The following is a 25,279-nucleotide window of genomic DNA, read 5'->3' as shown; positions in this document are numbered from 1 at the left end:
GTGCCCGAGTACGGCACGCGTACATCGGGATTAGCCGTGTTTATCCTGGGTGTCAGGATTTTGAAGGTGTGAGAGCTACCAGGGGAAATAGTGTTATTTCATAGTAAAAAAAACCCATGCCTCTGTCCCGCTCCCAGGACTTGCWGCACTTGGTGCTCGCGGACTCGCGCTGCTTTTGGGCGCTGCAGTCGGTGCTCCGGTGAAGCCCGGCAGGAGCGTGCAGGAACCGTGGGACCTCGGGAAAGCCGAGCRGACATCCTCGCGCCGGCTGCAGCCTCGGGACGCCGAACGGATAAAAAATGMGTGAATTGCTCAGTGCCAAACCATTATGACAGCCCTGCTCTAAAAAAAAAAAAAGTCCCTGCCTAGCTTTTCCATGCGAGAGCTTTCTGCACGTGTTCACCATCCTCCTCGGTCCAGACGGGCGAAGGCTTTCCAGCAGCGGTGCAGCAGGTTTTGCCTTGCCTTTGCGTAGCCGTGAATTTTACGCTGGCGAGTAGAGGCGAGGGCGATACCCCCGCCGACCCACTCCTCTCCCTCGCCCCTTTACCGACGGCCGTGAACAAACCCCGCCTGAGGAGGTCGAGACGTCGCGTCTTCGCTAGGGATTTGTTCCCGCGGGAATTAATGAAACGGCACACACGGTTCCAGAAAAAAAAAGATCTTTTATAGGCCCATAATCCTTCTTTCACAGTACAACGCAACGGGAAGGGATTTAGTCAGTGTAAACAGAAGGTCCAATAGTGATCATCAGCTATCACAGATCAGCTGCACAAACACCACAACTACAGAGTTAATGCTGTTACCGCACAAGTTGACGATACTAGTACAAACCATAACTTTACCTACAATGCTTTTTCATGTGCAAAAACCATGTAAATTCAATTTACAGAAGGAGGAGGGCACCTTCTCTACAGCTTCAGGCGAGCCATAAACCGCCTGCGTGGGGCTGCCTCGTCTATTTGGCAAAAGGTCTCCAAGGCCTGGTTTTCCCCGGCGCCGAGTACCCCGAGTTTCACCTGCGGCACGCGCAAATCATCAGGGTCCGCACGGGAAAACCAGGCCCTCTTGTGCTCTCTCCTGCGGCAGGACAAAGAAAACGATCAGCTGAGCACTAATCCGAGTCGTTTATCAAATCACTCCTGAATTTCAGCTTAGGTTTATTCATTTACCCGGACAATTCAAAAGAGTCCTGGTTGTATTGTGTGTGAAACCTAAGAGAGTTTGCAGGTACCCCGTCAAATCATCATTTGCTAACTTTTTAAAGTATGAAGTTGAACTGCCGCTGGCATCAAAAGCTGAGGCTTATAGTAATTTGTTGGTAAGCTGAAAAGACAGTGGATAATTTATTAAAGCCAGAGGATCAGAGAAAGAGAAGAATGCATTACTAACAGTTTAATTTTTAAAACTGAGTTAACCAGGGCCTAACACGGCTCTCGGTGCAACCGCGCAAGCGATGACGCCTGGATTTACCATTCCCGACTCTTGGGGAGGTCTCAGGCGGCACAAAACACGGGGCCTCGAGGAGGGGGCAGCGGGGCCGGGGCAGGGACCCCGGGAGGCGCCCGGCGGCCCCACCACGCGCTCTGCCCTGCGCGCCCGGCTGTACCACCGCAAACTTTTTGTAAATTGAATTCATAGTCAGACTACACAGGAAAAAACAAGAGGTGGTTATTTATCATACCTCTTCAAAAACACAAAACTAGGAAACAAACAAAAAAAAAGATGTAGAAGTGATGCAGTAAACCTAAAGTCAACATGTACCAACTTTTTTTTTTTTTCCTTTTTTCTTTTTTAAACACATGAAGTTAAGTTACAGACATCATATAAAATGCACACTTTATGGAAATCCTGCATAGCAGGAAACAAAGAGGCTAGCGCTAATCCAACAGCTACGTTAACAGCTAGAACTGCCATTTATCGGTGCAAGAAGAGTCTACGCCTAAATACAAACAGAGCGCACCCCCCTTCGCGAGGAGCCCTATGGCAACACCTATATAGTTTGTTCGGAAGGAAAAAGAAAGTACTTTCTTGGGGATAAACTGCCAAAATAATTAGTTTCACTTCAGTACAATTAAGGCAAAGTTACTTAGACCTGAGAAAATGAAAAACAGAAGTTTAAATTTAAGTTTCTCAACTATAAACACACACGCAAAATTTCTGTATCTCCTGTCTCCTCCAACTCTCAGGTAGCGCTGGGGACAACAGCCGGAGGGAAACCGCTCGGAGGGCCCGGGTGCGATCCCGAAGGAGGCGGAGGTTGCTCCAAGGGAGCCGGGAGCGCTCAGCCTCACCTCGCTCTTGTTGCACAAATTCTCCTGTTGGCACAGAGCGGGCTGCCTCCGGAGCAGGCTTGCAGCGCTCCTGCAACCCTGGAAGTCTTGTACTGCAAGACTGCGGCTAAAATAGGCAATAAAATTGCATACTGTAAATTTCTATGTTTTCCCCTTCTCCGGGGGAAAGGAAGATGTCAGGGTTAACAATTTCACTGCACCTTTAGCCATTTCCCTAACTACAGAGTAAATCTTGTAACACTCGTGCGAAATTGCAAATTGTTCTGTGCTCTTCCTTGGGAAAACAGCAAAGCAAACAAGCAAAACCCCAAAAAACAGATCAACCCGCAAACGTTTCTCCGTAAATGGTAAGCGACATGAGAGAGAGCAGGATTACAGACACATGGCATGCTAATGCAAAGGGGTTATTAAACAAGTGCAATGATTTGGGCTATACAGGGGGACGGACGGACGGACAACTCCCCTTCAGGACTGCCTCGGTGCCAAACACCTCCAGAGGCGCCCGGAGGAAGGGGTTCAAGCGGGAGTCCCGGCGCTCGCGCTGCTGCTCGCCCGACGCAGCGTGGATCCGCACGGCGCCGCCGGACACCTCCCCGACCCGAGCAGGAGAGATCCGCTCGCACGACGGCGCGGTCGCTTCCCCAGCACGAAATTTAGGTGCCTGCTCCGGATTTCGACTGCTGTTTCCGCAGAGCTGCTCGAGCGGCAACCGAAAGACCGGCTCAGCCACAAAGCCTGCGCGCAGCCCGCGTGGCGCGGACGGGATCGCTCCTTCCCCCCAGCACGAGCGCGGACACAGTCTCCCGCCCTCCCGTTTCCTTGGGCTCCGATCCAAGCAGCCAGAAACCCAGAACCGCTGCAAACAGCTCTGGCTGGTGCCTGCCGTTAGCCTGCTGAGGCAGCAGCTTGGGCAGAGGAGACAGGTCACTTAAAACAAGAAACTCTTTCCCCCTTCCCTCCCATCCCTCCGCTGGGACGAGGATCCCAGCTCGGGTTCCCGCAAAGCAGAGAAGGTTATTGCTGGCCACTGCCCAGCGAGACAGGCCGCAGGCAGACATTTCACTGACATTTTAACGCGATTATCCAAAGGTCAGAGACAAAATTGCCCATCTGAATAGAAAGCAGTTTACATTGTTCGCCACCGCTTGCCCACCCCGCTCTCCCAGGTACAAAGGACGAACAGGGAGGCAGCTCCTTTACTTACCAGCTGGAACCTGAACCCTTCATCGAATCACACCGTAAAAGAAGCTCACTGTGTGCAAAAGATTCTTACGCTAAAACAGTTCCACCCTACACAGTGCAGTCAACACAGTTTTTAACTTAAATTTGCAGCTTGTTCTTTACAAGTGCTTGGCAGAGAATATTTATATTCTTCTGACACCATATAAATAATATTTATACAGCTTAGACATTTTGAGACATGCATTAGACTTTAGGTAGTACATATTTCTTGATCATATATGCAAATATTACTGTCAATTAACCGAGCAACCTTATGCTGGACCATGCCTTGCGTTATCCAGAACGTTTGATGGCGGCTCCGAGTCATCCATGGGAAGAACCAGGCGCGTTCCCCGGATTACGAGTTCATGGTCCCCAAAAGCAAGCTCCCGATCCAGCACATCCTCRGAGCTGTTTCCTACGAACCGCCGTGACGTGCCACTGGACGCGACCGAATCGGTGTTCACGGTGGAATCCCCATACGTCAGGCTGATGTCCCCGTCGTTCAAAATGAGGTCGGAGTCATCATCCTTCAGCTGCTCCTGATTCTGGGTAACAAACAGAAAGAAAGCGTTGGTTAGCTCTTCCTGGATGGGTACATTTGGAATCGCCCAGCCGCAGCCCATGAGTCCGAATCACAGGCTCTCCCTCACGGTGACCGTAACCAGATGTGCTGCAAATGCATCTTTGAGTCCAGAAGACTTGCATAACGCATTAATTTCGCTGCAGGCTATTTTAAAAGGCTCTCTTGACTCTTTTTTTTCCTGGATGCTATATTCAGATATATGGCAAATGCAGTTTTGATTGATTTTAACTGGACTAAAAACTCCTGTGACTACAGGAACCGCATCAGGAACCCATCACAGCCATCTCTGTTTTGGGCAGGTAGCTCGACACTGATGCTTTGCAAGTGGGACAAGGGAGCTCCTGCCACGGAGAGCTCCCACCACGTGGGGCTGCCCGGCACAGCGATCCCTCAGTGCTGCCGGAGCGCCGCGCCGGCTCCGGCACCGCTATCCACAGAGCCCCAGGAGACCAAGCCTGGCCACCAGACCCAGCTCTTTGGATGCACTTTGCACCCAGAGGCTACAGAGAGATGTAAACGTGTCAAACTCCACCAAGACCGGGACAGAAGGGACCTGCGAGGCGGCACCGGACTCACTTCGTACGCCTGCGGACTTGTCAGGCACCGGGCAAGAGGCCCGCAGCACGCCGGGAGCGTGGTGGTGAGCGGAGGACCGCTGTGCGTCAGCAGAGGCTTCAGATAGCTGCAGGGACGGTCAAGGAAGAAGCAGGAACACRGCGATGTCGGCAGGTCCAGGGTCCCTGGTTTTGGAGACACCCGGCTGGGAGGACAAGTGGGATTTTACGATTGCTGCTAGCTAGCGGGCGGCTGGGCGACGCAGGGCGCTGCAGAGGGTGCCCGCGCCTGCGGCCTGCGAGAGCCCAGCTGCGAGCGGGCCGCTGCTGCGCCTCCGCGAACCGCAGACGCTCAGGCCTCGCCGCTGCAGACACGAGAAGGCGCAAAGCACAACCCGACAGCACGACGGGGAAGCGAACGCCGGCTCCCCTGCCAAGGGGCGAGCGAGCCGCGCTCGGAGGCAGCGGGGATAGCCCGCCCCGCGGGACGCGGCACCCCCCCGGCCGGCTGCCCGTCAAGGATACTTGTGGTCGAAGTTGTACCACATGCGGAAGAGCCAGGCGCTTTCTGCCTTCGTACTCCTCCTCTCGCTTTCCGGGACGCCCTGCGGGAGAGCAAAACATTAAACAGGGGCCGGACGACGCACCGACTGTGCTCGGAGACCTGGAGCCTCCACGGGGCACCAGGTTACCCCCGCGGGAACGTAACACACCTGCCCACTGCCTTTTCAGAGGAAACCTTTGGACTGCAGGGAGCAATAAGGATGTTCATACCATGCTAGGCTAAAGTCCTTCCCGCACCGCGTTGTGCATCTAGCAGYGCACGGCAGCCTCGGGGAGGCAGCATCAAAGCAGGGTGAGCACAGAGCGGCTGTTTTTCTCCTGCAGCCGTCCAGTGTCTGGCCCCAAGCTCTTAACGGCCTCGGAGCCAGCAGCTGCATCCAGACATCAGATTTAATAGCAACTGACAGGTTCGACCTCCATCGATCTCGCCTGAGACGCTATATGCAAATCCTGTGTCATGGGGATTCCTGCCTTCCTTTGGGTTGGGGAAAAAATGCAAAACTCTTTGGAGGAGACTACAAATACCATCACATATTTCATAGAAATGTGGCTTTCAGACTTACAGCTCTGGGCTGCCTCTAGCATTTGACGCTTCCTCGCCAGAAAGTGAACAGCCCAGTAAACGGCTCCGAATTAAAGAAACCTCCAAGGGGCTGAGCTCGCACGGAAATCAGTGGGAGTCTCAGCCACAACGCGGCCGGGCTGCACACGCCTGGGCCCCCCTGCAGCCCAGGCAGCTCCCCACGGGCAGCATTTCTCCTTGTGCCAGGTAACTGCGCACAGGGAACAGCAGGGCAGAGCAGAGGTTCAGGAAACAACTTCTGGGTAAAAATGGGACCAGAGATGCTACATAAAATGGGTCAGGAAATGGCATTTCCATACTGCATCCTGTACAGGAATGAGGCAGAGAGCAGGCTTATGTGTTCTTAATGCTCAAACTGCAACCTCAGGAGCAGGAAGACTACAGTGACAACTTCAGACCCCTGAATCCTCCATGTCACGTACATTTTGATTTTCATTTCAATAGCACATCACATTTKCTTGCTTCCATGTTTATATTAAGAAAGCAAAACCAGCAGATGCATTGGGGCAGTAATCTGGACTGACTAAACAGTGCGGTGTTATTTCCACGGTCTTCTTTCAAGTTGAATAAAAGAAGGCCTCAGTTATAACTACAGAGGGCACAGAAAAGAAATCATTTGTGCTGACTGCAAACTCTTTCACCAAAGGAACTAAAAACCCTGCTACAGCTGGAAGGGCGACGAGCACAGAAGAGCATTCACACGATCTCAGCTGCGCTCTCCGCACCCATGAGCGTAGCGCAAACTCCACTCCAAAGCCCACCCGAGGGCTCGGCACTCACCACGTTTTCCTGATCTGCATCCACACCAACGCTGAGGAGGAGAAAACAAGCACACGGTGAGGACATGCACTCCCGCACGGACACGTACCACCGCGCCGGGGCAAGGCCAGAAGCTCCTGTTGTCTTTAGGGCAAGCAAAGTCCTTTTGCTGTTTTWCCCTCGACCGCGGGCAGACGTGGCTAGGGGCACAGGCGAGAGCGGTTGCCGCTTGCACCCCACAGCGTGCCGTTCCCAGCGACCGCGCTGCCGAGAGCTCCCGTGGGAAGCAGCGGCAGCTCACAGCAACTCACCGTGCAAGCGCGTTAATGCCCCCGTTTAGGGCAGCAAAAGCGAAACTTTCGGCTGAGCCCACGCTAAAGCCCCAAGGAAGCGTGTCACCTGCCCCCAGCTCAGAGCGCGCTCCCAAAGCGGGGCCAGGGTGGCACGATGCCGAGGACAAGGAACAGCGAGCACCCCCATTTCGGGGCACGAGGCAGGTGACACCGCGCCGGTAGAGCCGCACTCACCGGATATTGAGGCACGACAGCATGGCCGTGGTGCCCCCGCCGAAAACCCACACCGTGGAGAAGACGATGAGGAGCGTGGTGCTGAACATCATCTGCCGGGCGTAGGTGGCCGTGTCGCGGATGGCTAAGGCGAACGCCATGGCTCCTCGCAGCCCTGTGCGGGGATGGCACCAGCGGAGGAGCTCGGTTAGCCTAGGGGATGGGTGACCACCTCCACCTCCCGCATCCAGGCCACGCATGTGGACTTCCCAACCTGGACATACCCAAAACTGCCCAGCCTCCCCAGCCCCGCGTGCCTGGCTCAGCTCTGTCCATCCAACAGGACGTTCGCCATCAGAGATCACAGCGCTTTAGCAGTGATGCTTTAAGCTTACGCTATGAAGTTTGGTGTTACCACCACCATTTTCCAACTAAACATGCCCAGAGAGGCCAACTCTCCCTCCCGCCCCCCTGCTCCACACTGTTCACTCAAGTGCAGGGCCAGAAGATACCATAATTTTGTCTCCAAACTGGGGCATTAACGGTGGTGAGCCAAAAGGAGCGCTTCCCTGCCCAACCTCTTCTCCAGACATTTCCCACGAGAGGTCTAACATTGGAGGAGGAATATCTCCCATCGCTGGGGGGGGGTGAGGAAGTGCAGATGAGCCATACATTTGGAGACAAGGACGTGCTAACATACCGGCAAACATCATCATATGCTGCAAATTTGTTCCAATCTTATTTCTTCTCCCCAGATTCAGTAAAAATGACAATGGGTAAATATTGGCAGCTCTTCCTAGGAAGATAGCAAGCTACATTTGCACGCGTTAAGGAAACTGCTCTTCCTGTCTCCCCTTGTATCCCACCTCCGTGCCCACAGCCAATTCCTACTGCGCAGCAGAAACATTGAGGAGCTTCAGAAACACATTGGTCCTTTCAATGCAGAGATAACAGCCCAGCTCCGAGCGCTACGGCAGCGCGGGAAGAGCACGCTACTGCCTTACCGAAGTGATACCCCCACTGCAACGCAGGAATATCACACCAAGAAAAGCACAAAGAAACAGGATGAAACATCAGGTTAGGCAAGATGGAGGGGAGATAAGCCACTGCTTCCCGCTCTGTGCTCTCCCCTACTGTGCTCATTTTCCACCACAAAAATTATTTGTCCTTTGTGAAGCTCAGGTTATCACAGCTACCAGGACCTCTCTGACATTTCCCAGCACACCACACTTCGCAGCTGGGTTTGAAGCTTTAAGGCAAGTTCAGTTCCCAAAGATTATTCAGCAAAATGAAAGCAGCAGCCATGGAGGGGAGGGGAAAAAAAAAAAAAATCTAATACTCTCTGTTTTCATAGCCTGGGAGATACAAGAATCACCAGCCCCTTCATATTGCCTTTATCTTTGAAGCTGTGGCTTTTAATACCAGCACCCAGATGGCAAAAATAATCTTGGAGCCAGAATTCAGTGCAGCCTAGAATAATATGTAAAATGCTTCCAGCTTTTATGTTCTTTCCTGAACATCATGAATTTGCATAAGAGACATATTTCATGATCTCTCTCGTGAATGAGCTATTTCATCAGCAATTTAGCCAGTTCCTACTGAAGAGGCACAGCAGAAGATTTCAATCGAACTACCCAAATGGCTTTTCCAGGCTCTGCGCTCCCTTCTACCCCCCTGCAGCCCTGCAAAAGCCAAGCCAGGAAATTTAGCAGACCCCACGGCAAGCCCCCGCACCAACAGTGCCAAAGCTAACAACACGTTATTTATCGGTGAAAACCTGCTTCAGTGCAGGCAAAGGCTGAAAATAATTTCACACATCTGAACCGGCTTGATACGAAGTGAATTCCTTCCAGACCTCACTTCTCCGAGACCCAGGTGCGTTAGCTTGCCTCCATTAGCGTTAGCTTGCAAAAGGGAAAATCCTTTCTCACTACATCATCCGGAGGCTTCAACACGGCAGCTTCAACAGTGCTAATTCGACAATTTTTTTCAGGCTTAACCAAATGGGATAGCAGAGAAAAGAGGAAGCAAACGGCTCRCTGTACCAGGAGGCCCCTCTTTGCAAAGCCACTACTGTTTTCCCCCGTACCGCATTGCCACGTGACAGAGCTCGGCGCCTCGGCCCCAYGTTCGCACCGAATGCCGAGTCCCCGCAGCAGCTGCTTCTAGCGCCCAAGGAAGCAGACAAGACAGAATAAAACAGAAAAGCTGGGAGAAAAAACTCCATCTTTTTAAAATAATCAGTGAAGCCACAAGGAGAAATCCCCGTACTTTTAAAAATAAAGCTAGACTGACTGAAAAAGAAAATAAAAACCACATTTGAATCAAAAGCACAGACTAGGAATGTGGCATCTCTCCCTTTCTTTTCTTGTTTTATCAAATGGACTTCTGTAAAGGATACGAAAGCGCCCACCACAAAGGTAGGGTTAAAGACATGGTTCTGGAAGGTGAACAGCGCAAGTCCCATGTAGGAGAAGATAAAGTTTTCTGCCAAGAAATTCAGAAGCTCGAACAACTGAAAGAGAAAAACCAATTAAAAGCGAGTTAAACAGCATAGATTTAACAAGAAAAATGTTAGCCCATTCATCACGCAATAAATACTTCTGTAGGAGCAACTCCAGTAAAACCCAGCTGTATACAGACCGATGCACCTAATTCTGGCTAAAAAGAAAGAAAAAAATTACCAAACTTGAAATTCAGAGAGGCTGAACAGGGCTGAGCAGCTCTTACCTGCTTAGTTCTGTGTTGGGACTCGGTAGATAAGTTGTTATAGGTGTAATGGGCCTGGGTGATCCCGCAGAACAGCACGGCCACGACACCTGGGGAGCAGAGGGTCACATCAGCCTCCGGCCATGGGAAGGGGCCGAGCTGCACGCGGACACTGCGGGGCCTTAACGCAGCGCTCGCACAGCCGCGAACGATTATACTTGTGCAAGGCGAGGGCAAACACYGGCTGCGACCGACACAGGGAGACGCGCAGGTCAGCAGCACCACCGTCCCCGCYGATCCCACCCCAGGGCTGTGCTGGAGCTCGCCTGTGAAGCCGCACGCTTCGGCCAGCAGGAACGTGCTCCAGGACATCAGGAAGAACAGGCCGGTCTCCAGCAACGGGAACTCCCGGAGTTTGGTGAACTTGGTGACGTTGCAGACTGTTAAGGACAACTTGGAGAGGAACTGTAGGCTAAGAGGGTATCAACTCTAGTTATATGTCACTGCAATCCTATACCGAAACACGCCATGTCACTGCCTTTCATTAACGTAGGCAAGAAAACCATGAAACTTTGGATCTGGGAGAAATGCAGTGCAGTAAAATGAGCTGCTGTTACGTAAACACTTGGAAAAGTCCACGAAAAGGATATTAATGCTGTCACAACTCCAGTAGCTGCCCCCATCGCAAAAGACCCACTGAAAATCCCCAGGAAGATCCCAATAGACTTGAACATCGCTGTGACATCAAACGTGTGGCTGTTGTCACCCGCCGGCTGGTACGCAACAATCGACCTGAAAAGAGGGAGAAAAAGCACCCACAAGAACAAAAGGCTCAGTAGGTCTGCAGGGAGAGGGACAACCCCGGCCCCTGCCCCRCTCCTCGGGCCGTGCTGCAGCCCCCCCATGTTCGCAGCGCAGGGCACGGCGGGGCACCCTCTCCCTGCGCGGGGAATTTGGGATCCACCTTGGGATCTGCTCCCAGCCAGTGTCCGGCAGCTCGGCCCCCCCTCCCAGGCAAGACCCTGCATTTGCTCCTTCTAGATGTTAAAAAGCATCAGGCCAAGAGTCATCTCTTGTGCAATCACCTGTTTGCTGGGTGACAATTCTTCAATTCTGATGGTATTTTTTTKGGGGGGTGGCATCAGCCCTCTTTAAGGTCAGGCGCTTTGGGACCACAAAGCGTTCAAGCAGGAAGCCTACATCCCTCTCCGCTGATGGGAATACCCCCTGGAGAACTGTAAGTCACTCACTTTTATTGCATTTAACATGTGCTACATTTATTTTGCACAGTTCTGAGTTCTGAAGTGAAATATCACACGGTAATATGGCAAATGGCACAGTGCCCGTTTCGAACAGCAACGCTATTATCTTTATCATCCAAACTTTAACACAGCTTTCTTATGCGATGACTAATTAGTCAGCCGTGATGGTACTCCATCAGTCCAGGCTGATTACACTTCTGACGTTTCTCACTTCTAACTCTGGATTAACCGAGTGCTGTATGAGCTCTTCCACCACTTTACCTGGAAAGGGTGAGATGCAGAAGAACCCGTATTCATCTTCTAAGCCCCGTTTCAGCGCTGACTCATTATTAGCTTTCTCTGATGTAAATTTACAGAAAACGTTAACTTCCTAGTTGGCACTCCCTGGCTGGCTCTCTTAAAGATCTTGGATGTGAACTTTCAATAGCTGCAGCTTAACCTCCCAAGCTGGGCTGGAACGGAAAGTTACYGTCTCGCGCACGCAGCCTGCAGCTTTCTCCCCTATTTACAGACCAGTATTTCTCTGCAGTCTGACATTTCTCTGGGTCTGCCGTCTCTGACACCTAACAGGTCGCTGCCCTCGCGAAGCTGCTCTGCTTTTAGTGCATTTTAACTCTTCTGCATTGCTTTTCTTACACTGAAAGCCACAAATTTCTCCCTGTGATTTGATTTCTTTCCTCAGTCCTATCTTCCGCTTTCCATTCACCAGCATGTTGTTCTTCTTTCGGTGTTTTTTTTTTTTTAATCCAGACTGATTTCATTTCCCCTCCATAACCGGCCRCATGGATGATGGTTTTGCATTTTAACCTATTACAGCTTTCTATCCGGTTTTGCTTTTCGAGCCACTAATAAAACATTCCCATGATCGCCCTTCATGCGTTCTGCCTCAGCTGTCACTGCTACTGGGGCTCTGAGCCCCGCGAAGCCCCGTGACGCCCCGCGGCCCCGCACCTGGGCGCTCGCCGCCTCCGGGTTCTGGGTTCGATTCCTCTTTATCYGGCCTCATCCTGAAACCGCCTCCCTGCCGCCAAACCCAGCCCGACGCCGTGAGGAAGCACCTCCGGCCCGGGGACGGGAAGGCAGGGCGAAGCTTCGGGTTGGTGTGTTTTACTTCCTCCTTTCTCCTCCTCCTCCTCCTCCGCACCAGGCACGGGGCTTCCCGAAACACATCCCAGCACACAAGCAACGCCAGGCTCCAGCCGGCCGGGATGCTCCAGCCCCGAGAGCGAGCCCTGCTGTGCTGGCGGCGGCCGAGCCGTCCCCGAGCAGCTCCCCCAGCCATGCCTTCGCCGGGAAACAAGCCACGACCACATAAAATTTAAAAAAGGAGGGCTATAAGTAAGAGCTCGGGACTCCTCGCAGCGGAGCCCCCTCCCCGCAGGAGCAAGGGGCCCCGGCCGCCCCCTCGCACGGGAGACGCGTCCGCATCAGCACGGAGACGGCCGCGGCTTAGGCGGCTCAAGATCATCCTCGAAACCCCTGCGCTGATCGACACCCGGCGTGCTGACCGCACTGGTCCTGTACGCCTCGCGTTTATCCAGCTGCTTACAGTGACAGCAGAGACGGACAGACTACGGCCGAGTTCCGAATGGGTACGTTTTAGCTGCTCAGAGGCCCCAGAGAGGTGAGCGTGCTGACGACTGCTCTGCGCAAAAACCTTGCACTGAAATAACGCGCACTTCGGGGTTGCCGTCGTTTTGGCGCGAAGTATCTCACTTCGGAGAGGGGGGTTTGAAGACAGCTTGTGGAAAGAGGAAGCAAGGAAATCAGAGCAACAGYGACCAAGCTGGCCCCGAAACACTGCAGCACGTCGATCATGGCCCACGGCGCACTTATTTATGGTCACACCAGCGCGTGGGCATCGATCCACCAGGGATTTCATCACCCCGATGCTCAGCCCACCAACTCCTGCCCCGAACCAGCACAGGCCCCACCACCCATCTCCTCCTCGCTCTGGATCTTGGACAGGACCCGGCTGTGCTGCGTTTACTCTCGCCCCAGCAGTGACACATCCAGTGGAAAAGCCAGAGTGAGCAACACAAACGGTTCCAGAAACCTCAACAGAACCATTCAGTGTAGTAAACACAACCCATGCGAGCTGAGATACGAGCCTCACAATATGTTACTTACTGCCTACACATCAGTAGAGCCCACGCAATCAGCACGCTGGAGTGACAAGTATTCCAGAAATATTTTCTGCATTAGTCTTAGCTATAAGTTAACCTGTCATGATTGCAGATATTATGTATTTCCAAACAAACTCCCATGATGACAACACAATGAAAATGCAGATAAAATATGCTCTGTGTGCTGAAATATTTTAAAACATCCTTTAGGGAGCCACCAAGCTTCCAGTGCGGATGTTCAGTCCAGCATATTAACGCCAGTTGCAAGAAATGTCACGTCCTTGGTGCAGGAAAGTGGGCAGAGAAAGGAAACAGCTGCTTTGCCAACTATTTCCACCTAAGCCAAAGCAGGTATTTGTGGAAAGGAGGCCAAGCAGGCAGGAGCAAACCCATCTCAGAGGGGTTTCAGGGGATGCTCTGGCTGAAGAGCAGACATGGTGCTTTTCACATTTCAGAGGACATAAAAAATTCCTTCCGACTAGGTCAACAGGCCATAAAAGAAACAAATCAAACTATCCATCATACTTGGGGTAGCTGTAATGATGACCCACACTCCCAAACATCAATCTTCAATGAGGAGACTAATCAGGAGGTCACTATGGCTTTTGGGGAGAGTTAATAGGGAATTCAGGTCTTGCAAACACTGATGCTCATATTTGAGAGGAGCAAGGGCAGGTGGCTCCCCCAGCGCCTGACATGTAACATACATAACAATTAAAAATAAAAACAGAACACACTTACGAAGACAGCACTATGGCAACGGCATCATTGAGGACGCTTTCGCCAAAGAGAAGGGCATACAGCTCAACATCAACCTGGAGCTCATGGAATATGGCAAGAACAGTCACTGACAAATAGAAAAATAGAGACACATTCAGAAAGGTGCYGTTATTTTTGCGTCATCAAAGACAAAACACCCCTTGCAGAAAGCTGCCTTCCTGCACGTCTGAGCCAGTCCGTCACGACGCTCCCCRCCGCCCCCCGTGCCCCTTGCGATGCTCTTCCTTCTGCCCTGTAAGCGTTGCATCTGCTTTATGACCCACCTCCCTCTCCGGTTATTAAAGCACACACCAGGTGTTATGCCTACAGCGTCTTTTGCAGGCAGACGTGCCCCCGACCTTCCTGGGGGTCCGAGCGCCGGGACCGCGGGCCGGGCTGCGGCACCGCGCCAACACGAGCTCTCCAGTCGCTGCAGACTGGAGCTAGCTCGGAGCATCGGCGCACAGACGTCCCCCATCGCAGGAGGGACGCAGGCTCGCAAGGAGGATCCACCTCCTGCCTCGGGGGGACGGCTGTCATTTCCATCCATCCGACACCCCGCGAGAAACCCCGGGAGCTGATTCAACGTGGGGCAACACGACRGGAAGCGCCAGCATGGATGCGCTAGCGTTTTAGACCTATCAGGAAAAAGCCAGGCACGAGCCCAAATCCCATTTGGGGGTTTCTTGTGATTCGCACCAGTCAGAACACGCTCATCCCTTTTTCAATCCAGTGGCCCCAAGATAACGGAAGCACAACAGGCTTTGCGCATCCGTGCAAAAGCAACCACGACGCAGCACGCGGCACGTCGTGCAAAGCCTCGCCGAGCCGGGCTCGTTCCGGCAACAGCTCCGAAAGCCCCTTAAAGCAACCGCCAGGGACTCGTCCCTGCACGCCGAAGGGGTTGATCCCATCCGCGCTGCTTAGCCAGCAGCTTGAGCGGCGCTTACAGAGCCCAGGGCAGCATCCGCAAACACCCCTCGTCTCACGGCGCCGAGCACCCGGGAACCTCCCCAGGCGCTCTGACCCGCCACGGGGCACCGCGCGTTGCACCGTCGCATCTGGACGGCTGCTCCCGCCTCCGCAAACGCGGCCCCCTCTCGGCGTCAGCTCCCCGGCTCCGTTTCGGGGAAGACACCGAGACTCCACAGCCTCCGGGCTCTGTACGAGGCGCGCGGGAACGGCTGCTCCCCAGAGGGACCGATGGCCTCAGCGCCCTCCCCCAAGACATGCTCAGAGAAGCTGAGAAATCGCTTTTGCTCTTTTTTTTTTTTTAAGGTTGTTTTTAATAAAAATGTCAGCACTAAACAGCACACCAATACTTGGCAAATCTTAGGAAAACCCAGAAAAAAAACAACTCATTAAAAACTCATCAGGAATGCACATCTCGGATCTCCACTTTACAGACAGATGTGGCTGCTGCAGTGGAAAAGGTTATATTCTGCAGCATTATTACTGAATATATCTATACAGATATAGATATGTATACACACGCACACATATGCACAATGCTTCTTGCCTTTGAAAATGGGAATGACCAATTCTCAGGATGAGCATGTTAAGAGTCCAGATTCATCCAGAAATGACAACCATGGGCACTTCTTTTAAAAGCACAAAAGACTTGGCTCCTCCAGGAACGCAGTCTCCCCCCTCCATGAAAAACTGACCACTATCTGCTTTTAAAAAGATCCCCCAAAGCTCCTGTAACATGGGGAGGGGGATGAGGCTGCCACCTCCCCCAGCCCCACGACGCTGTTCTCAAATGCAGCAGCCGAGCTGCAAAGGGAGAAATTCAAGATCTGTTTGGCACAAGGCAGGAGGAAGGAAAAGCCCCTTGCGGTCCTGTGTTTTTAGGTGAAGTTGGAGCGTGCAACTAAGCAGCTGCCATGTGAAAGCAATTCTGAACTAACTGAAATTCAGCTGAACAAGGCCAAGGTTTTTCACAGTTTGGTTTTACAAAGTGCTTGAATAGACAGAGCTGTCGTTACTGTCCTCAAGACACTTTTTATTAAGACCAATTTTCAATTAGATTAACACCTTCCAAAAATCCCATCAAAACATAAGCTGGGGGATATCAATTTTAACAGGCAGGAACTAAAACCTCCCCGTAATCACACATCTTGCTCTGCATCAGCTGCTTGCGCAGCATGTCAGAAATACAGCGGACCTGTCCCAAACCCCAGTGAAGTAAGGAAGAGACTGCCTAGGACTTCACTGCAAAGATAAAGATTTAGAAAAAGAAGGTTTGGAAAAGATACTACACTTAACTGGAAGGAATCCAAAAAAAAAAAAGAAAAAAAAGAGAGAGACAACTTTGATCTCTAAAAATGTTGCAAGCAAACTTAAAATAAACTCTAGAATTCAGAAAGAGGGAAATTCCACGGGTTTCAGTTCTCTTCTTTCTTCCCCTTTTTAACACAACTCAAAACAGAGCAATACGTAGGTAAGATGAGGAAAAAAATCACCATTTAACATACCTGGGTCAGTAGCCGACACGATAGCACCAAACAGGAGGCAGTCAGTGAAGTAGAAGTCTCCACCGAGCTGCCCCGTGACCTTCATCAAGGCAACGCAGCCGTACATGATGGAGCTGTTGAATCAGAGGACACAAGTACCCACATTTGAAGCAGACGTAAACAACGTTCAGATGGGCTCAGCTCCCCAGATTCTGCCAGATTAGCCCCTAAAGTTATCCAGGCATAGGAAGAGCGAAGAAGGGAGCTGCATGAGCTGAGCCTGGTGAAACACCTGGGTTATGGTCTCAGCAGGGAGCGCAGGAGCGTGAACTCGGAGGCGCTCACCACCATACCCTACATATAACATATGCCATGTACTCCAGCGTGGAATTAGCTAGCCTGGCAGGGCTGAAGAAAGCAACAGACAGGCTAAGCCTGCCTCGAGCTGGCAGGACGGGCAGCAGYGATCACCTTGCACATGTATCGCAGCGTTTCATATTAACACATTTCAGCGGAATGACCTCGGCCTGGCTTTGAAACGGCCAAAACTTTCAGTTAGGATTAGATAATACAGGCGCTGAGATTGCTTGAATCCACCGGACTCTCCAGCGGGAAGCACCTCACGGGAGCCTGCACACTACTACCCAGAACAGGAATTATCTAACGCCCTCTGCTCGGAGAGATACACCATTGGAAACGCAATCTCAGACCGCGTGCCCTAGGCATCCGCTGCCAGCAAATAAGGACAGGACTTGTGTTTATGATCCTCGGACCCTACTTTCTGCTTTTGTGTCTTGTGCGTTACTTCTGTTTGCTGTTGTGCTTTTGAATTTCTTTTTTTTTAAGAAAGTCCGCACAGAAAACTGCAAAACTTTCCTTTCCATGTATATCAATATTCTGTATCAGATACTGCAAACACTGTGGAATTAGACAGCGATCCACCCTGTCCACAGAGTGAAAGTTTGGACAGCAAGTAGTAGTATTCGCCTTGGCTGAGCAGCAGGAGCAGAAAGCCCGTCTTATCTTTCGGGGCTGGGATTAGCGCCTGCAGCTCCCAGGTGAGCTCAGACCTGCGCCGAGGAACCAGGTCGGGCTCCAGCTACTCACCCGATCACCAGGCAGGAAATGGCAGTTCCAAGAAAAGCGTACGCCAGGATCGAGCCCAAGTTCCTGAAGAAATGCCTCTAGAAGGAGAAGAGAAAAGCCCTGAATCACACCGCGCTAACGCTTTATTTCAAGCCTTGCCAACCCTTGCGCAGGCATCCATGCAGCGCCAGCTGCAGCCTGCATCCCGCTGAAACGCCGCGGGACCGGACGCGCACGGCTGCACAGCGCCTAGCGCGGAGGCGTGCACGGCCGCACCTGCAGACCTTAACGCAGCGCTAATAAACATGAGCATATCGCTTTCTCGTTCCAGGGTGTTTAAGAAGCTGCTGTTCTGAGGCCCGGGGACCGGTTTCCTAAGCCAGCACGATTCCTCCATCCTCCTCCTGCAGGCCAAACAGGCTTGTTTTCCTCTCCGTCCAAATCCGTGTTTCGGAGAGCTGCTCGTTCAGTGAATAACTTGCTGCTTTCTAAAACCTTCCCACCTTCCTAAATCCACAAAAAGCCTCAGATGACCCAGCTGCATGCAAAGGCCCAAAAACGGCCTTTGAACCTGCATCTCTGAGGAAGCGTAATCCTCCCTCAATCTCTGCCCGGGTCAAAACCTGGGAACAGTCCGGGTTGCCGACCCTTCCTGGGGCAGAGCAACAGGCGCTCTCAGCCCTGCTTTCTGAAATCCTGCGTGCACTGGGGAAAAACCGTACCTAACGCCACAGACTTGGCCTGCCGACCAAGCATTAAAATGCTCTCAAGTATTAAAAATGCCCTGGAGGCAGAGAAACTAAAAATGTAGGCGCTGCAAAGACACGTACCCTTTTTAAGCTGTAGCCTGCATAAAATATAATTGGAGGAAGCAAGATGTTGAAAAACACCTCGGGATCAAAAGTCACCTGTTAAAAAAAAAAACAAAGAAAGAAAGAAAAAAAGGTAGTAAAACAGTTTGTTAAGATTTTGCAAGACAAAACATGCATAAGAATGACACAAAATATACAGAATACCCCCTGCATTGCCACCCGAGGAAATGGTGCCAGGCGAACACCGTGAGAACGCGCCAGGGATCTTTTGGGGACACGGCCCACAGTTTAAACAGCTTAAATTAAGACCAGCTGAAACTACAGTTTCATTACGCCGAGCATTCAGCTTAGAAGTTACAGCTGACCGCAAGCCCACTGAAGTAAACCGAAAAAAAGAAATCTCAGTCTCGGGACAGAGGCCCGGGCCGTCGGAGCGACCGGGGAGCGCCGCCCGCCTCCGCGCGCAGCRGCTGCCTCACCTTCCTCAGCATCTCGTTATCCTGGACGTTATTGAGCTCCTGGGCGCTGATCTCCCCCTTCAGGGTGTACTCGTAGTACTTGCCGCTGACGTTCACCAGCAGCGTGGCGGGGCTGCTCTGCACCTGGCAGCTCAGCGTCACGTTGTTGACGTCGCTGGGGACGTGGATGCCGTAGCGGAGGACCACGCCGACCAGGACCCCTGCGAGAGGCAGGCGTTAGCGAGACCTTTCCGAGCACGCCAGGATCCCGGCACCCCACTCGGCTGCCGGAACGGTGCTAATAGTTGCCCGTTTGGTATTAAACCGTCCCTGCTCTCCCACGAGCCGTGCAAGCGCGCTCCATGCTCGCGCTGACTTCCCAACAGCAGGCATGGGCTGGTCCTAAAGCCATTAAGGGATTAAAAAAGATACCCAGCTACTGTCATGAACGCTTTGGGGAGGGTGAGCATCCTCAGTAAGACACCGTCCCAGGCCGGTGCTGTTTGCTTCAAAAAGCAGCCGGAGAGGAGATGCGCTCCAGCACTGGAGAGACGGTTTTGATTCACTTCCCTTTGCCACCTTTTGCACCTCGGTTCTCTGTGCTCCTCCCTCCCTAAAATGACAGCAGCAATGTTTCCTTTCTCCCCACTCACCCTGCTCATTCGGACTGCAGGACCCCAGTCCGACGGGCTGCCCCTCACTGCACAGCCRCACGAGCCCCAGGACCGGCGGCTGTCGCAGCGCACGACAGCGATCCCCATTTCCCAAGAGCTGCTGAAGCTTTGCTCTCCAAGCCAACTGCCCGGACGCCGGGGTCCTTCCTGCACTCCCTGCACGCCCGTCTCCGACTCGGCGCCGGGAGCAGCCGCCCCCGGGCCACCGGCAGCCCTGCGCGCCGGCGCTGCCTCCGGATCAGCTGCCGTGCGGGAGGATTGAGGGGTTAACTTGCAAGTCAGCAATTTATAGGGCGCTTTTTATTCGCAGCGCAGCTGATCAGCTGCAAACTGAGGTCTAGCATCCAGCTAAATGGCATTCACATAGCGCTGGCTCCTCCGGTGGCTTCTGGCCAGCGTGGTGTGTTGAATGCTCTTCTACCAGTGCTTTTTGACACAAGCGCTGTTTCGGGTGCAAAACTGCAGGCTGGGGAGGGGAGGATGTCCCACAAGATGCTTTTCCATGCAGTCTTCAGCTCAAAAGGCTTCAGAAACTGCTGGACTAAAGCAGCGCTGAGTCACAAAAATCTTGCATCTTAACCCCATCTCCCAGCCTCACATTTATGACAAGCTCCCCGGCATGTGGGAACTCAACRGAGACCGCCACACGCAGAAGGCTCCTCCATTTGCGTCCCAGGACGCTCAGGGTCTTTAGCGTTGCCTTAATTAAGATCCTCCTCTGAGCTTTCCCATAGGAAGGGCATGACCCAAACCGAAGGCAACACCCAACTCCTCCTCCGCAGCCATCTCACAGGGGCGACAGGAAGGGAGACGCGGGACTGCAGCACGTTCAGCATCTCCTGCACCCCGCTCCCAGGCTGCTGCTGAGCTTTAGCCTTCTCTTCCCTTGCCAGCAGCTTTCCAGAATGAAACTTGCTCATTTTGCCAATGACCAGAAGAAAGCACCCCCCACCGCACCCCAAGGGACGTCGCGCACAGCAGTGGCCACAGCAGCGAGACCAGAGCACGCAACAAGGCCACGATCAGAGGCAGAAGAACCAGCTGCTAATGGAGACTTACTGCCGCCAACTCGTCATTCCAGAGACCGGGCTGACGGGCCAGGGAGCTGCACCGAAAACCCAGTCCCTGGTCAAACGGGGTGCTCCTGCAACACAGCTGAGCTGCTCTCGCAAAGTTACCAGGGCTTTAAGCCATGCGCAGTCAACCGGGCTCACCGCAGGCTTGGGGCTTTATTCTGGCACTCGCCATCGGCACAGAACTGCCCCGACGGCAACAGAAAAGGCCCATCCTCTAGCGCACAACCACACGGGGCAGCTCCAGCAAGCAGAGCTGCCTCAGGGTAAGGCAGAGCCTTCACTGCAGAGAGCATCTGCCATCGCTGCTTTTACACCATCATCRTTAACAGGGGACACCAGAAAGGAATCCCTTTGCTTACTTCTCTGCTAGCATTTCAATTCCTGCGATCTTCCACTATTTGCTCTGAAAATAAAAACATGGAAACGAAGGCAAGGATGCCAAGAAGGTCAAGATGCCTTAACACGTCCTTACTTGAGCATGTGGCAGGAGGGGTGCATGGTCACCACAGCATCAGGACAAAATGCCCAGGTTTCCTTTCAYGCAGATGACCACCTCCTAGGCACCATCAGAGGCAAACAAGACTCTCCACCGGGATCAAGTGAGCTTCAGAGGGCTTATTCACAACTGCCTACAGCTATGAAGCAACACTCGACGGTGGCATTGGGAGATTTCAATGTCACAGCCATGAAAAGGAAGAGCGCTGGACTGGAGATCTCCGTTGCCTCTTCCCCTTGCAATTGCTGCTCCGCTCCTGCAGCCGAGCAGCACCCAAAGGGGCCCCAGCAGCACCAGGGGCACTGGGCTCCCCATCCTGCACGAGACACCCTGGGGGTGGCTCTCGGAAAGTCGATCTTGGAGCTCCACATGGCAATCAGAGACCTCCAGCAGCACCTGCCCATCTTTCCTCCGCTGGAAACCCACCCAGTGACCCCCTCGAATGCCAGGGCTTACTGCTTTGAAATCGGATGCCCTGCAGAAGGAAGGCAGGACAGACGGCGGCGGCTGGGAATTCAGAAGGGATCCTGACTTCACCCACCTCTCCCTCCGCTCTTAATCCCTGCCCCAAAGAGGCGCTACAGCTGATGGCACTCGGGTCGGCCCTTTCCGTCCCGCTTGCCTGGACAGCTGCTCCGGGCCCCGTGGGCCAGCCCCACTCAGCTTGTAGCCCAATTCCTGCTCCAGCCAGGAACGGGACAAGGGGAGCTACTTATATGGAAAGGATGCTGCTGCTGTGCCTGGAGCCGTTTATTCCGACGTTAAAACGAGAGCCCAGAGCCCAGCCTGCCCCCGAGGCAATGCCAGGCCCGTCGGGGAGCCGGTCTCTGTCGCCCAGTCCCACATATTTCCCGCGGAACGATGCTACCTGGAAGCACCCAGGACCAAACCGGCTTGGACAGAGCTACTTTTTAGGGACCAAAAACAGTCCTGGGCTTAGGCTGACTGGACCTAGCCCAGGGGACCGCGTAGGTGCTGCCGGCTCGGAGCATCCCTTAGGGAACGAACGGCTCAGCGCTCTTGGCGCTCGCAGAGCCCCCCTAGCAGCGCCCGGGGAGCCGCTCCGCCAGCCCCAAACGCTCCTGCTGCCAAAACTTTTACAAAACCAAGCTCCRGCAGGGAATCTGACACCAGGAAGCCGACAGCTGGGAGCTGCGAGGAGCGAGACGCCAACGGCAACGCCGCCGCCTTAATCGAGCCCTTTTATGTCAGGTGCTAAAGCTGATTTTCACTGCATTTACCCTGACTTCATTAAAAAAAGCAAGCAGAAGCCCACGGGCTTTTCGAGGTGCTGCCGAACATTTCTGAGCTCGGATTTAAAATGAAGACCAATGTATCGCAGTTCAGGCCAGGGGATGCTCAATGAAAGCACACAGGATCCCCAGGCCAACAGGAACCCGGACAGAAAAGGAAAGAAAATTGTAGTGAACAGCCGAGAACATCACGACGGCAAACAATTAAGACACAGGCAATTCAGGAACCAAATGGGAACAAGCACAAGGAAGCTAAACTTCTCTAGAAGTTGCCTCCTGCCACATACACCAGCAGAGCCCAAGAAGAAATCAGTAAGACTGTCCATTTAACTGTCCTAAATTTTGAGTACCTGGGATGTGGGTACTTAATTCGAAGCACTGAAACGAAGCTTTAGGGCTACTGACCACCTATGGTCTCCCACAGTGAAGCATTTTCAAACCGTACCCAGCTCTGCAATGTCAGCTCTGAGCAGACAGTGCAGCATGTAAGATGCAAATCCACCCAAAGCAAAAGCTTATAACTCAGAACAAAAACACAGGTGCAAGAGGAAACTGTGATGCATTTCCACGGAAAGAGATGCATGCAAAAATTTTACCTGACTTTGCTTTTTTTTTTTTAAATTAGAAAAAGAGAGACTTTTACAAATTGCCTTTCTTGCCCAGATTTAAGTAACTATTTCAAAGGCTGCCGAATGCAGCACTTCCACATTTTCAGCTGACTTCCTCCAGGCTGAAGGCATCGCAGGGGACGGGGACAGTGAATCAGACGTGAACCTACTCGCTCCCTGCAGCCTTTCAGCCCTCACTGTAGAGCACCAGTCCTACCAACCCCTGGGAAACTGCACCTCCCTTTTCCTAAGGTGGTTCTCATGACGCGGGACATAAAATGCCAAARTCTCAGCAGCAGAGATAAACTCAGGATTTCGCTGTGCAACTGGTCTGGTGACATTACTTACTTTGCTAACAATTCTCTTAAGTGCAGTCTGCAAAACAGCAGGCAGCAAAGACGCATTTTACAGATCAGCAGGGGACTGAGAGGACACGGCTCGTCCTCCAGCCCTCAGCTGGTGTTGGGGAGAAAGGCAGGGTGAAGCAGAAGACAACTCCAGGAGAACCAAGTTAAGGGCGAGTTTGAAAGAATAAATAGAATAGGATAAATGGAGCAGGAAGGAGGCCGGCAACATGCACAGCGGCTTCGCCAACGGCTTACGCTAATTTGTAAACACAGACGGTGATTTCGTGCCTCTGGGCTCAAGCAGTTTGCTCCACCCCTCCATTTTGAAGGGCACTTCCAATTAACGGAAATTTAGGATAACCAACGGCCTGAACACATGAAGTTACAGCTTTTAAAGCAGAGCGCTCTGCCGCCTGGGGAACCGGGCAAGGGCTCTGCGCCCAGCCAGCATGAGCCTGGTCGCACGTCGCTGCAACCAGCGATGGGGAGAAAAGCACAGAGAGCAGGTACTAACTCCAGCTCCCAACAGAAGATGCCTTTTTAATCCTAAACTCCATAAATCTCGTCTAGAGGAGGGTCTGTGGTTGGGTTAACCGTTCCCCCGGCACAGCTCTCAGTTCTGTTTTGGTTGAGCCCCAGGCACGATTCGGTGCAGGCTGCTGCATGTGGCCACATCACCTCGGTCTCCAAGCACCTCCAGGTGACCACAGAAATCACAAGTCACCGGTGACCTCCCACCAGCTATCGACCTGCTTCCCCCAGAACCACAGCCTCGCTGGGCGTCTCACCCAAGGTCTGGTCCCCACAGGAGGAGCAATCCAGAAGGTCCCTATGCAGCCAAGGTCCACATTGCAGTGGCATCTGCCCAAATGGCCCTGCTCTCCACCCCAGACTGCCACCAGCGCAAACGCGCGCAGGAGTAACAGCACAAGTGCTCTTACTGCTGGGCTGGAAATGGCTTCAAATGCAGCCGGGGACCCTGCCGGCGCTGCAGGAGAGCCCTGCTCCGGCAGGCGCTGCTGCAAGCACCCAGTACCCGTGCAAAGCCCACGGCACGGCAGCGACGCCGGCCCCGCGCACGGCCACTTCCCGGCACGGCTCCCACGCTGGGCGACGCGGCGGCTGCCAGGCTGCCTGTTAAAAGTCAACCAGCTTCCTCATCAGAGATTTCAGAGTAGCACTTGGCTCGAGAGCACTCGGTATCTGATTTGCAGAGCAAACAATGCTCCCGCACCCAGATAGCGCCCGGCCCGGGGACACGGTGCAGCGAGCCGGGACGGGGCCGCGACGCCGGGGCAGCCGCGCGTGTGCAAGGGGGTGCTGCAAAGGGGTAACCCCGAGGGAGACCGTACAGGCTGGAGAGAGCCGCCGAGCCCCTCTCCCCAAACCCGCCTAGGACCCCGATGCCCCACTGCCTTCYCTTCGGGACGGGAGGGCCCCTGCCCGTTCGACAGGCTGGAGCAAACCCAGCGCCACCACCCCGGCATGCGGCTCGGCCCCGGTGACCCCTTATCCTGGCGGCCCAAATCCGGGACGGGCTGCCAAGGGGCTGGCTAATCCCCGAAATGCATCCCAGCTCACGCCGGTCTGCGCTGGCCCCTCCGCGCCACGCGCTGCCGGGTCGGGCAAAGTCCACGCGCGCCCCCTTCGCCGCCCAGACCCCACGGCGGAATCACCATCGGCCCTCCCCGGGCCCCCCCAGTGCGGTGCGACGCCAGTGGTGGGGGCCACACAGCCGCCCGCCTGCACCGGGGTGCGACCGGGCAGAGCAGGGGGGCCGGCGGGGGCCCGAGGCTGCCCAAGGGGTGCAACCGGATTGGGGTTTGCCCAGGGGGGCTGGTAGGGGGGAGCTGGGGGCCTGTCCAGGGAGGCTGCGTGGAGGAGTCTCGCAGGGGGAGGCTTGCGGGGGGGAGCCTGGGGTGGGGGTCTCGCATGCTGCGGGGGGGCCGCCTGCTCGCACGGGGACCTGGGCACACTTGCAGGGGGGAGTTTGCACGGTGGGGGTCCACGGCTTGCACAAAGGCGTGGGGGCGCCCAGGGTGCCCGGGCCAGCTTGCACGGGGGAGCACGGGGGAGCCTTGCACGGGGGC

The 25,279-nt window shown here is 53.7% G+C and overlaps 1 protein-coding gene across 1 annotated transcript; it reads right to left on the bottom strand.

Annotated features, from left to right (window-relative positions):
• Window positions 1–645: 645 nt before the first annotated feature.
• Window positions 646–20,657, bottom strand: SLC9A6 (solute carrier family 9 member A6). The gene is made up of 16 exons (XM_026082719.1): window positions 20,624–20,657; window positions 18,757–18,956; window positions 18,296–18,373; window positions 17,487–17,563; window positions 16,401–16,513; window positions 13,906–14,011; window positions 10,427–10,568; window positions 10,103–10,208; window positions 9,798–9,886; window positions 9,469–9,582; window positions 7,768–7,879; window positions 7,089–7,242; window positions 6,583–6,613; window positions 5,181–5,260; window positions 4,678–4,783; window positions 646–4,063 (listed from the first exon to the last, which is right to left on the bottom strand). Exons 1-16 carry the CDS (start codon window positions 20,655–20,657, stop codon window positions 3,788–3,790), a joined length of 1,818 nt encoding a protein of 605 aa, XP_025938504.1. The 3' UTR covers window positions 646–3,787.
• Between the last annotated feature and the right edge of the window lie 4,622 nt (window positions 20,658–25,279).

The sequence above is a fragment of the Apteryx rowi genome, unplaced genomic scaffold (genome assembly GCF_003343035.1).
Source record: "Apteryx rowi isolate R43461 unplaced genomic scaffold, aptRow1 scaffold_59, whole genome shotgun sequence".
Classification (NCBI taxonomy): Eukaryota; Metazoa; Chordata; class Aves; order Apterygiformes; family Apterygidae; genus Apteryx; species Apteryx rowi.
Note: the sequence above shows the minus strand (reverse complement) of the source record. Positions and strands in the feature narration are given on the sequence as shown.